General features: G+C 36.2%; 6 protein-coding genes across 6 annotated transcripts; 4 read left to right on the forward strand and 2 right to left on the reverse strand.

The window, feature by feature from the left end:
• Positions 1-744: 744 nt before the first annotated feature.
• On the forward strand, positions 745-2,187 carry EIN_080600 (carboxypeptidase S, putative; the record flags this gene model as incomplete). Its single annotated transcript, XM_004184386.1, has 1 exon — positions 745-2,187. One exon carries the CDS (start codon positions 745-747, stop codon positions 2,185-2,187), a length of 1,443 nt encoding a protein of 480 aa, XP_004184434.1.
• A 1,077-nt stretch (positions 2,188-3,264) lies between these two features.
• Positions 3,265-4,077, forward strand: EIN_080610 (hypothetical protein; the record flags this gene model as incomplete). Its single annotated transcript, XM_004184387.1, has 1 exon — positions 3,265-4,077. The coding sequence occupies one exon, from the start codon at positions 3,265-3,267 to the stop codon at positions 4,075-4,077; it is 813 nt and encodes a 270-aa protein (XP_004184435.1).
• A 43-nt stretch (positions 4,078-4,120) lies between these two features.
• Positions 4,121-4,824, reverse strand: EIN_080620 (RAB, putative; the record flags this gene model as incomplete). The annotated part of the gene is made up of 3 exons (XM_004184388.1): positions 4,121-4,227; positions 4,288-4,567; positions 4,648-4,824. The coding sequence occupies 3 exons, from the start codon at positions 4,822-4,824 to the stop codon at positions 4,121-4,123; spliced, it is 564 nt and encodes a 187-aa protein (XP_004184436.1).
• Positions 4,825-4,950: 126 nt separating this feature from the next.
• On the reverse strand, positions 4,951-6,453 carry EIN_080630 (hypothetical protein; the record flags this gene model as incomplete). Its single annotated transcript, XM_004184389.1, has 1 exon — positions 4,951-6,453. One exon carries the CDS (start codon positions 6,451-6,453, stop codon positions 4,951-4,953), a length of 1,503 nt encoding a protein of 500 aa, XP_004184437.1.
• A 206-nt stretch (positions 6,454-6,659) lies between these two features.
• On the forward strand, positions 6,660-7,508 carry EIN_080640 (60S ribosomal protein L10-1, putative; the record flags this gene model as incomplete). The annotated part of the gene is made up of 2 exons (XM_004184390.1): positions 6,660-6,746; positions 6,840-7,508. 2 exons carry the CDS (start codon positions 6,660-6,662, stop codon positions 7,506-7,508), a joined length of 756 nt encoding a protein of 251 aa, XP_004184438.1.
• Positions 7,509-7,834: 326 nt separating this feature from the next.
• Positions 7,835-10,684, forward strand: EIN_080650 (Rho/RAC guanine nucleotide exchange factor, putative; the record flags this gene model as incomplete). The annotated part of the gene is made up of 1 exon (XM_004184391.1): positions 7,835-10,684. One exon carries the CDS (start codon positions 7,835-7,837, stop codon positions 10,682-10,684), a length of 2,850 nt encoding a protein of 949 aa, XP_004184439.1.
• Positions 10,685-10,770: the final 86 nt, after the last annotated feature.

Consider the following 10,770-nt stretch of genomic DNA (forward strand, 5'->3'; position numbering starts at 1 on the left):
TAATGATATTGTAAGTTGTGATATAATTTGCACATATTGTTGACAAAGTTGATGACTTTTAGAACGGAATCAAAACGTGTTGTTATGTCAAGTTTTTTCCAGAAATATACAACTTAACTCTTTACTTTATTTCCGACAAACCTATTAGTGTGATTACAAAACACTTATACGTGTTGTGATAAGCAAATAATATACTTTTCAACAAACACTAAAAGCTTTGTGGCAAAAAATCGACAACGAACAAAAAAACACTAAAAAATTACTCTAGATTCTTGTACGCATTCATTTTGTTTCGTCTTTGTTTAATGAACAACACTATTGCAACAATTGTAGATACTATAATGAGTGACCCAAAGACAGTACACATAACTATGATAGTAATGAGTTGTGTGTTGTCGTCTTCCTCAGTAGATGAACTGTCTGAAGCGACTGCCAAAGTTGTTAGCAGACACACCAACAAAACATCCACATATCCCATTCCTCACTGCATTTGATAGTTCTTTTTTATTAAGAAAACTTATTACCATTTTTTATACTTTTAGTACTTATTATTATAATTTATTTTCTATTTCAACTTCTTCAAAAACAAAATGTTCTTCCATTTTGTATTTTTCGCCTTGACTTCTTTTGAAATAAATATTGATTAATAATAATATTATTATTAGTATATATTTAAACTATTATTTACCATAATAATACTATATAATTCATTACTATTAAACATCAACAAACTGAATATTTGAAATGTTTCTTGCTCTCTTCACTATTCTTGTTGTGACAATTGTTACTATCTTTGTTTTGCTTTATTTAGTCCAACCGCACAAACAAGAATTTATGAACTCCGTCGAACTTAGTGAAGTCCCCAAAGACTTGGTCAATCATCTTAAAGAGGCCATTTCAATACCAACTGTTTCTAAGTCGGCTAATGAAAACTTTGAGAAGATGAGGGAATGGATGAAAACGACGTACCCAATTCTTTTTGAAAAGTTCACACTTGAGTTGTTTAACACAAACACGATATTACTCAGATGTGATGTGGAGAACACGGAACCCCTCGTCTTGTTGGCGCACCACGATGTCGTCCCGGCACCCTCTGCTGGATGGGACACAAACCCATTTGAAGGCACCACAAAAGATGGTGTTGTTTATGGACGTGGCGCGATGGATAACAAGACAGACTTTGTCACCTGTTTGGAGGCTCTCAATTTTCTCTTTGCGACAAACTTTAAGCCAAAAAGAAGCATCTACTTCATGTCTGGTGCTGATGAAGAAGTAGGTGGTACTGGGTGTCAAGCAGTAGTCTCTGAGTTAAAGAGACGAGGTGTGACGCCGTATGTTGTCTTAGATGAAGGGTATTGTGTGTTAGACTTAGAGAAGAGCTTTTTGAAGCGCAATTTGGCGCTCATTGGATTTTCGGAGAAGAGGAGATTGTGTGCAAAGTTTGAGTTAACATTGAGAGGAGGGCATGCCAGTATTCCTCCAAATCGAACAGAATCGAAAATGGTCAATCAATTTGTTTCTGCTATAGAGAAAAGTGTGAGAATAAAGCGATGGAATGAACCAGTTAAGTTGATGATAGAGGAGGTTGGGAGAGGACTCCCATTCCCTTTGAATTCTTTAGTATATCACTTACCCAAATTGGGGAGTTTGGGTACAAATGTGGTGCAATTGTGTGGTGAGAAGTTCAAAGCACTTGTTGGGACAACTTGTGTTATGACTTATATGCGAATGGGAGACTTAACTATGACAAACGCACTACCAAATAACGCAGAGTTTGTGGTGGATATCAGAAGTTTCCCAGGAGATTCAGTTAAAGACATTGAAGAGCGAATAACCAAAACAATTGAAAGATACAAAAAGAACTTCAAAGAAATCAAAATGGAGTGGCTTTGGGTCGACGATAAAAAAGAGAACGTATGTTCCAATTTGACTTGCGAAGGCTTTGACAAAATTGTCAAAACAGCCAAAGAAGTCTTTGGTAATGTCATAATTGCTCCGGCTTTAGTTATTGGAGGAACAGACTCAACCCACTATTTAGAAATATCTGATCGTGTGTTTAGATTTGGGCCTGAGATACTTTCTTTTAAAGAAATTGGGGCCATGCATGGTATTAATGAACAAATTAGAGAAAATACAGTAGAAAAGGCGTTCCAATATTTTGTTAAACTTATTCAGAACTGTTGTTAGAATTTCAATTGAATCTAAACACAATTTAATATTTATATGTGTTGTTTTTAATAACAGAATAGTTTTTATCCTATTTTTTTGAAACAATACAAACTATTTTTTATCAATTTATATTATTTCTTATAATATAATATATTATCTTTCAATTAATAGTATACTACAATATTAGTTAATATCTATCCATTTATTTAATAACAGTTTTATAAAATAAATCTTGTTATTAATGTGACTACAATAAAGTTATTTCTTATTAAAAAATGTATTAACACGTTCACGTTCCATTTATTTTTTGTTTTATAAAAAAAATTTATTGTTAAAATTTTTAAATTTTGCATTTTTTATTTTTGAAATAATAGTTGAAATAACCGTTCGCATTCCTGACAACATTTTTTTGCAACGATCTTAGTAAAATAACAATAAGACATTACAACAAAAACAACTAAGATTATTGAATTAATTCATTTCTTAACTTTTTTGAGATAATAAAGTACTCTGTGAATCAACCCATATTTTTAATTGGTCTTTATGTTTCATTTACGCACACCTTTCCCCTACACACATCACAAAGAATAAAATGCGTTCCGCGACAATGCCTTTTGCAGGCATAACACTTATACTACGGACAATACATTTAATTTAATACATTTTAATATTCATTAAACTCGGTCGCGTAAACGTGCGCGTAAATGACACAGACTCACAAGTCAAAAATCATGTGTCGATTGTCGATTTAAACACAACAGTGTTACAATCGACAACCTTATTTTCATTGTTTTTTAATATTTTTGGTGTTTTTACAATAATTAATAATTTCAAGATAAGTATTGATTTTTAAAATATTATTGAAAATAATTGTTTAAAAATAAAAATGCAAAATAATTCGATTGGTAAAGCAAAAAATTTGTTGTTTTAAAATGTCATTGGAAACAGAAACGTGTTAAAATCTTTTAAAATAAGAAAAACGTGAAATTCTGTTATGAAGCAAATCCTGTCGGCAGTTGAAACAACAAAGATTCGTCTTTTATAAAAACTTTTCAAAAAGTATAATTAATTCCTCAAATCAACTCGAAAATATCAATGGTGTTTACCATAACAGTTGTACAATCTGACGTTCAACCGACTATAGATGACACTTTGGACACAATAGCCCAAATGATTCGAAGCTCAAAGAAGAGTGATTTGTACCTGTTGCCCGAGTGCTTCTCAACAGGTTTTGACTCCGAGCTCACCAAAATAGCTCACAAAAATAATGGGGAGCAAGTCACGACGTGGATGAAGACAATAGCGGCTGAAACAAATAGTGCTCTTGTCGGTTCGATCTTTGTCGAGGACAACGGAAAGTACTTTAATCGGATGTTTTTTGTGGACAAAAGTGGTATAGTAGGAAAGTACGACAAAGTTCACTTATTCAAGATGATGGACATCGAGTCGTGTTTGACTGCTGGCAAAGAGAAAGTGATAGTCGAGTGGCGTGGTGTTCGTTTTCTCTTAAGTATTTGTTTTGACATCAAGTTCCCTGTATTCCTTCGAAACACCAAGTTAGAGTACGATGTCATTTTGAACGCCTCAAACACTGGTGACTTCTTTAATCACACCATCCCTTTGTTGGCTGGAGGAAGGGCTTGTGAGAACATGTGTTACTGTGTCATCTCAAATCGTGTTGGGAAAGACAAATTGATGAACACTTATCTTGGTAATTCCGCCGCCTCTAATTACTGGGCTACCCAATTAATAACACCAAGTGCGTTGCCAGAGTGTTTAACGTTCACAATTAATTTAGACGAGAAGAATAAAGTCATCCAAAAATTCCCAATTCAAAAGGATTTCGATCGCTTCACTTTAGAAAGCCCATACAAAGAAGTCTTTTATAAAAAAGAGGTTGAAGAGTGAATTGAGTTTTCTTGAGTACTGTTTATATCGCATGTGAGTTTATTCAACAACAAGAACTCGTTTTGTTGATGCTCACTACACCAGGCTCCGCTATCGCCTTCTTTGTTTTTGCAATTTTTAATACAATTTTTTCAAACGTTTCAACAACTCCTATAAGTTAATAATATTAGTATCATAATTTATAATACAGTAAAAAGTAAGAAAACAAACGTTTACCAGTTTTAGCAGAAACTTCACAATATTCACATAAATGATCACGAGCAAAACTTTCCGCCATCTGTGTTGTGATCTGTCTCTCGGTGTCAAGGTCTATCTTGTTTCCAACTAACAAGACTTCACATTTCGGAGAGACATTTTTGAGTTCATTGAACCACCGTTTAAGACTGTCAAAGGACTTTGTATCAGTCACATCAAACACTACCAACGCACCTGCGCTTCCGCGGTAATACATTTCAGAGATGCTTCGATATTTCTCTTGTCCTGCTGTATCCTTAATGTTAATTGTGATAATTAATTAATTATCTTTAATTAATTACCCTTGTAGATGCCAAATTAATAAAAATAACAAACCCATATCGAAACGTCTTGGACTATCCCATTCACAATGAATGTCCGTTTGACGTAGTTGCAACTCACTGTTGAATGTACTTCATCACTGAATGTTCCTTTGACAAGTCGGTCTATTAAACAAGACTTCCCGACAGAGGCATTCCCCAGTAAACACAACTTTGGCACGTACTTCTCCATCCTCTTCTCTTTGGAATTGAAGTTGTATTCTATCGAAGAAAGTTTATTTCTATTTTTAGTGATATATAAATAGATAGGAAATTATCAAAAAATCATCATACCAACTCCAACATACAAAACTCGATATTACTTTGTTGAGAGAAACTCAAATTCAAGTTCATTAGGTAAGAACATCTCCAACCTCTGTTTAACAAATTCAACACACGAGCACAAATTGACCGTCTGTGTAAATTTCATTGTGTTAACCAGTGGAGTGTTGTTGTACACCACTTGAGCTTCTTCACTGTCTTGTTTTGGGGATTCCGCCTTCACTATTTTATTGATAACTTTCATTGCTTGAGTGCTTTGTGTTCGAACGGGTCGTGGCTTACTCTCCTGATCTTTCTTTTTCTGTGTGTCTTGTGTCTGAATCTTTTTTAATAATGTTTCAAATGAACTTTTTTGAATGATGTGACTCTCTGACGCTCCAAATGTGTCAAGCGAAGTCTCTTCCATGTTTCGATTAAGTTTGTTCTTTTGCACATGTTCTATTTCTGCTGATGTGATAACTTCGCTGAGCTCCTTTTCTTTGTTGCATTTCAGATCTTCATTCCGACGGTTTTGTTCAGTATAACTGAGTTTGTTCTCATCCAACCCATTTTCTTCTTGCATTCGTTTCTCTTCATTTTTATTCTCCTTTTCAATAATATTTCCTTCCTGATCCTCTTCACTAATTTCATTTGCTTCAGTCATTTGAGTTTCTTCTTTCTTCACAAACTCCTCCATTTTAATGTTTGTAAAATTTGCTCGAAGATTCCCAACATCACTGTATAATATCGCTTTCGTAAAAACATCATCTGACACAGCATAGTGACCAACGTCAATACTCTCCGTATTAACATCTCCATCTCCAGTTACTAAACACACTTCCTTTCCACTACTTCCAATAGTTCCACCACATCCCTCTGCCAATTTCTTCACAATTTGAATTTTAGTTAAAAACGACCAACCGTCAAATAAATGGTTTCGCGGAGTCAGCGCAACAATTCCCCTTTCTTTGTGTTCCGTCTCGGGGATGAAATTCTCTTCTTTGGGAAAGTCTGTTCGCATGTCGTCCAAGTGGCTGAACCAATTTGGGGTGATAAACTTCTTGCCATATACTAAGGCTGCTGCGATGTCCTCCGCTTCCAAAAGTTTCTTACAAACAACGTGTGAGCATTCGTCGACAGTATTCACAAAATGACCAAACTTCTCGATCTTTGAAACAAGATTTGTTGGTGGTCTTATACCAACACAGAAGAAATCATAATTTTTGTATTCAAGTTTCAGTTCCTTGGGCTCTGATGCAAGATAAAGCTGTGTTGTTGTCTTCATAACAGTGTAGTGTTGTCCTTTGTGCATTCTGTCTTTCGACTCACCCAAATATGTTCCAAACGTTGAAAGGTCTGTAATTTGAATTGGGTTAATCCGGTCTTCTTCCTTATATTCTCTCACCACCAACATTAAATGTGTCCCACTGATGCTGTGATGTGTCATTGTGATTGTATATACTCCGTCAGCCTCCTTTGGTGATCTTCCAATACAACACTTCTCACCATTAAACAAATTGATTGGCTTTGTGAATGAGGGGTGATACAGTGTCCACACCATTATTCTATTTTTATAGTTCTTTACTAAGTTTTTTGTGATAAATTAAGATTATTAAATGAGTATTGTAATTGAATTATTATTCGTAGTAAATTGAGGTTTTATGTATTTTTATGTAGTGTTTGTAACATTTTTATTAAATTTTTTATTAAATTTAAAAAAATTTTAAAACAAAATTGTTATTAAAAAACGTCCATTATAAAAAACAAATGAATATTATTGGGCAATTTTTGTTAATAAATACTAGTAAAATATATTATAAAGTGATAAAAGAAACATCAACACAATTAGAAAATGTTATTTGTTTGTTATAAGGGAAGTATGAGGAGTAGTAGTAATAGTAAAAAGAGTTAAAAAAAATAGTAAAAAAGTGCGAGGGTTAATTGAAGAACTTGGAACAAGAAAAGCAAGAGGCCACTCGTACTATGGGAAGAAGACCAGGAAGATGTTACAGAATGACTCGTGGGCATCCATACCCAAAGTCTAAGTACTGCAGAGGTGTTCCAGATCCACGTATCAGACTTTTTGATATTGGAAACAGACAAGCCAGCGTTGATGAATTCCCATCCTGCGTCCACATTGTAGGGTTAGAGCACGAGAACATCTCTTCAGAGGCTATGGAGGCAGCTCGTGTATCTATCAACAAGACACTCATGAAGTATGCTGGTAAAGACACTTATCACGTCAGAGTTAGAATCCACCCATATCACGTTCTCCGTATTAATAAGATGCTTTCGTGTGCTGGTGCCGATCGTCTGCAGACTGGTATGAGAGGAGCTTGGGGTAAGTCTTATGGTACATGCGCTCGTGTTAAAGTCAACCAAATATTAGTTTCAGGAAGATGCAAGAAGGCATGCTTAGAGCCAATGATCAAGGCATTCAGACTTGCATGCTACAAATTCCCAGGCAGACAAAAATTACTTGTCTCAAACAAGTGGGGTTTCACTCCATACAGACAAGAAGAGTTCCAAAAGCTCAGAGAAGAAGGTAAAATCATCCCAGACGGTTCATACTACAGACTGGTCACCCCAAAGGGCCCATTGCCAAAGGTTAACTAAACGAGAATGCTCTCTTTGTTTTTTGTTTTTAGGGTTTTCTTTGGGTCGGTTTTTTCAAGTTTATTTCGATAGAATTATTAAAAATATTATACTTTTATATTATTTCTATCAATTAAATAGAGCCATATATGATAGTAATGACAATATATGTTGAGTAATGATATATTATATAAGATATATTTAAACAACAAAAAAAAACAAATTCAATAATATCGAATACCAAAAAGAAGTTCACCAGATTGACACTGCATATTTTACAGAAATAAGGAATAACAAGATCCATAATTAATCAACAGAATTTTGCTGACAAAACTTGAAAATCGAAGATGGAAGTGGTATGCCAATACCGGCTTGAGGCAATGGACGACAATGAAACAAAAATTAGTGTTGCGTTGGTCAAGGCAATGGCGTGCTTGAATGAAGATGCCACTAAACGAGTGTTAGACTGGTTCTGGAAAGAGGAGAATCAACAGATTGTCGAGGGACTGGTATATAAAGTCCGACTTCCATTATTCACACAATATTTGTATGTACAAAACAATACTCTCCGAAGTCTAGCCGCAGAGACTATTCTCCAAATCATTAAGCATATGATCATAGTCGACGACAAAAAGTTCTTAATGCGCCTGATGAACACCGACGAAATATTTTTAACACAATTTTCACTCCTTCTTGAAGACGACTCGCTTTCGGACTTACACGGAGATGTTGTTGAAATTATTTCAAGGTGTATCCCACTCTCTATTAATAACAATTCGTTCTCACCTGTCATCAAACCTTTGGTCAATTTACTCACTACGACGAATACAAATACTAAGCTCACTTTAAGTACGTTGCAAGCACTCTTCCAAGCTACTAATACAAAGTATGAAATTCAGTTCGTGAAGTTCGACGGGATCAATCGCTTGGTCTATTTAGCTGAACATTCGGAGAATAATGAAGTCAGGTTTTACTCGCTCGAGTTGATTAAAATTCTCTTGAAAAATCCACAAGAGAACGCACGACTGGCGTTTAACAAACGGATGTTTGAAACACGACTGCTCAGCGTATTGATTGACATCATCGACTCGAAGGATGAAAAGTTATTAAAACAAGCACTGGACATGATCGATACCTTCTCGACGATACCGGGGAACATCGACGAAATGTTTAAAAGTGATATCTTCCACTACTTACTCGAGTTTCTTGTGTTTCCATTTGAGGTTGGCGTCGACAAGTTCTCAGTGGAAGCGATCTTACACACTCTCCTCCAAGTCTCAATTTCTAAGTCAGTAGTGATGAAATTGGCCGACGTCGGGCTCCCTTTAAAGCTCATTAGTATCATGGAAGCACATTCTTTCTTTACGGAGAGAAGTATCGAATACGCCAGCGACATGATATCTAATATATGCAGAATAGCAGAGTCACGACAGCAATTCGTTCAATACGAATTGACCAACGCACTGAAAGAAGTTGTTGAGGATCCTTCAGTCAGCGACTTCACAAAAGATATGGTGACACAGTTAAAGAGACAATTTGACAATATGAAGATGAAGGAAGACCTGATGATGTCCATGCAAAAGGTGTGTAAGACAAACACCATTGAGAAACAGCAAATGGATAACATGAAAAGTCTTTTCTCGCTGTTTGATAACAACAAAGAAGATAAAGAACCGCAGAGTATCGAGAGTGAGCCGGTTGATATGAACGAAGTGTACAAAGAAGTCGTGAAAATTCCAACAAACACAAAAGCAGATTTTGTCATTGGTAGAAAAACACGCCCAAAGAGTTTATTGCCAGAAGGGATATATCCATACACTACAGACCCACAAAAGGGACCATCAAGTAAGTTCAAAGAAGACTCCAAGACATTGCCACAGCAAAAAAGACCATCAATGAGATTGTCGTCGTTTAACAGAAGGTCTAATGCGGCTGCTCTCATGATCCAAGAACAGAAGACTCGTGACGAAGAGAATAGCAGTATCAAAGGGATGAGTAGTGATAACGAGAGCATCAAAGTGGAGACCAAAGACGCAAATTTTACTTCAAGACAACACCACACACAAGTCAATGGAGCGAACAAAAAAGACTTTTTATCACATCAACGTGGGGATAAAGGCAGAGTTAAACTGATTGAAGCGAAGAAAATGGGTGCGGAGGTGATGAATGTGCCCACGTTAAATTCCGTCGTTGAGAACAAAGACACGATCAACATCTCCATGGACAACGCTAAACTCCTCGCTGACTTGAATTTGAAAAAAGTCACAAGACGGCACGTTGTACAAGAGATGTACACAACAGAGAAAACTTACACGCAGAACTTGTTGCAGTGTGTGAATGAAATTGAACCGGAGATGAAGAAGGTTATGACAGAAGTCGACTTCAATTCGCTCTTCAATAACATTTCCGATGTCTGTAATGTGCACACCAAGTTCTTCAAAGTGATAGAAGAACGTTGGAACCAACAAAAAGATGTCCCATTGATCGTTGTGTCCGACATTTTCCTCGAACTCTTTTCCAACGCAAATTTGTATGACACGTATATGTACTACTACACACATGCAGACTCCGGACTCGGGTTTAACTACGCGTTGTGCTCACCAAATGTAAATAAGTTGGCACAAGAGTTCAAGCAAAGACGACTCCCCATCGACCAATTTCTGATCCAACCAATTCAAAGGCTCCCGCGTTATGTTCTGTTGCTCAAGGAGTTGATCAAGGCAACGCCGGAGTTGGTTGTCGACGAGAGAGAAAGGCTAAGCAAAGCGCTCGAGTTGTGCAACAAAATCACTTTGGACTTCAACGGAGAAACAAAAAAGATCAGAAGCAAAAAGCAGCTTCAGGAATACTGCGAAAAGATCGAAAACTACCCACCAAATCCCAGCCGTGTGTTCATAAGAAACGGAAACATCATCACAAAGTCGAAGAAGAAGAAATCAGTTTGTCATGTTGTATTGATGTCCGACATCGTGTTTTTCTTGTTAAAGAAGAAGCAGAAATACACAATTCAGTGGATGGTCGAGTTCAAAGACGTGACTTTGATCGAGTTGAAAAGCTCGAAAAAGGCCGAAGAAGAGAAAAACTTGGTGATCGAGTATGGCACAGGAAAAGAAAAAAATAGTGTCAGTATGGTGATGGGTGTTGACATTGACTCCGAAGCATGGCTTACCGACCTTAATAACTGTAAAAAGCCTTAAGTGCTTAAAAGTTTCTAATTGACTTGTTTTTCAGTGGAATAATGGTTGTACGAATGAGAAGCATCGACTTGAATGTTGTTAACAAT

This window comes from Entamoeba invadens (genome assembly GCF_000330505.1).
Source record: "Entamoeba invadens IP1 unplaced genomic scaffold scaff_1105074725643, whole genome shotgun sequence".
Lineage (NCBI taxonomy): Eukaryota > Evosea > Mastigamoebida > Endamoebidae > Entamoeba > Entamoeba invadens.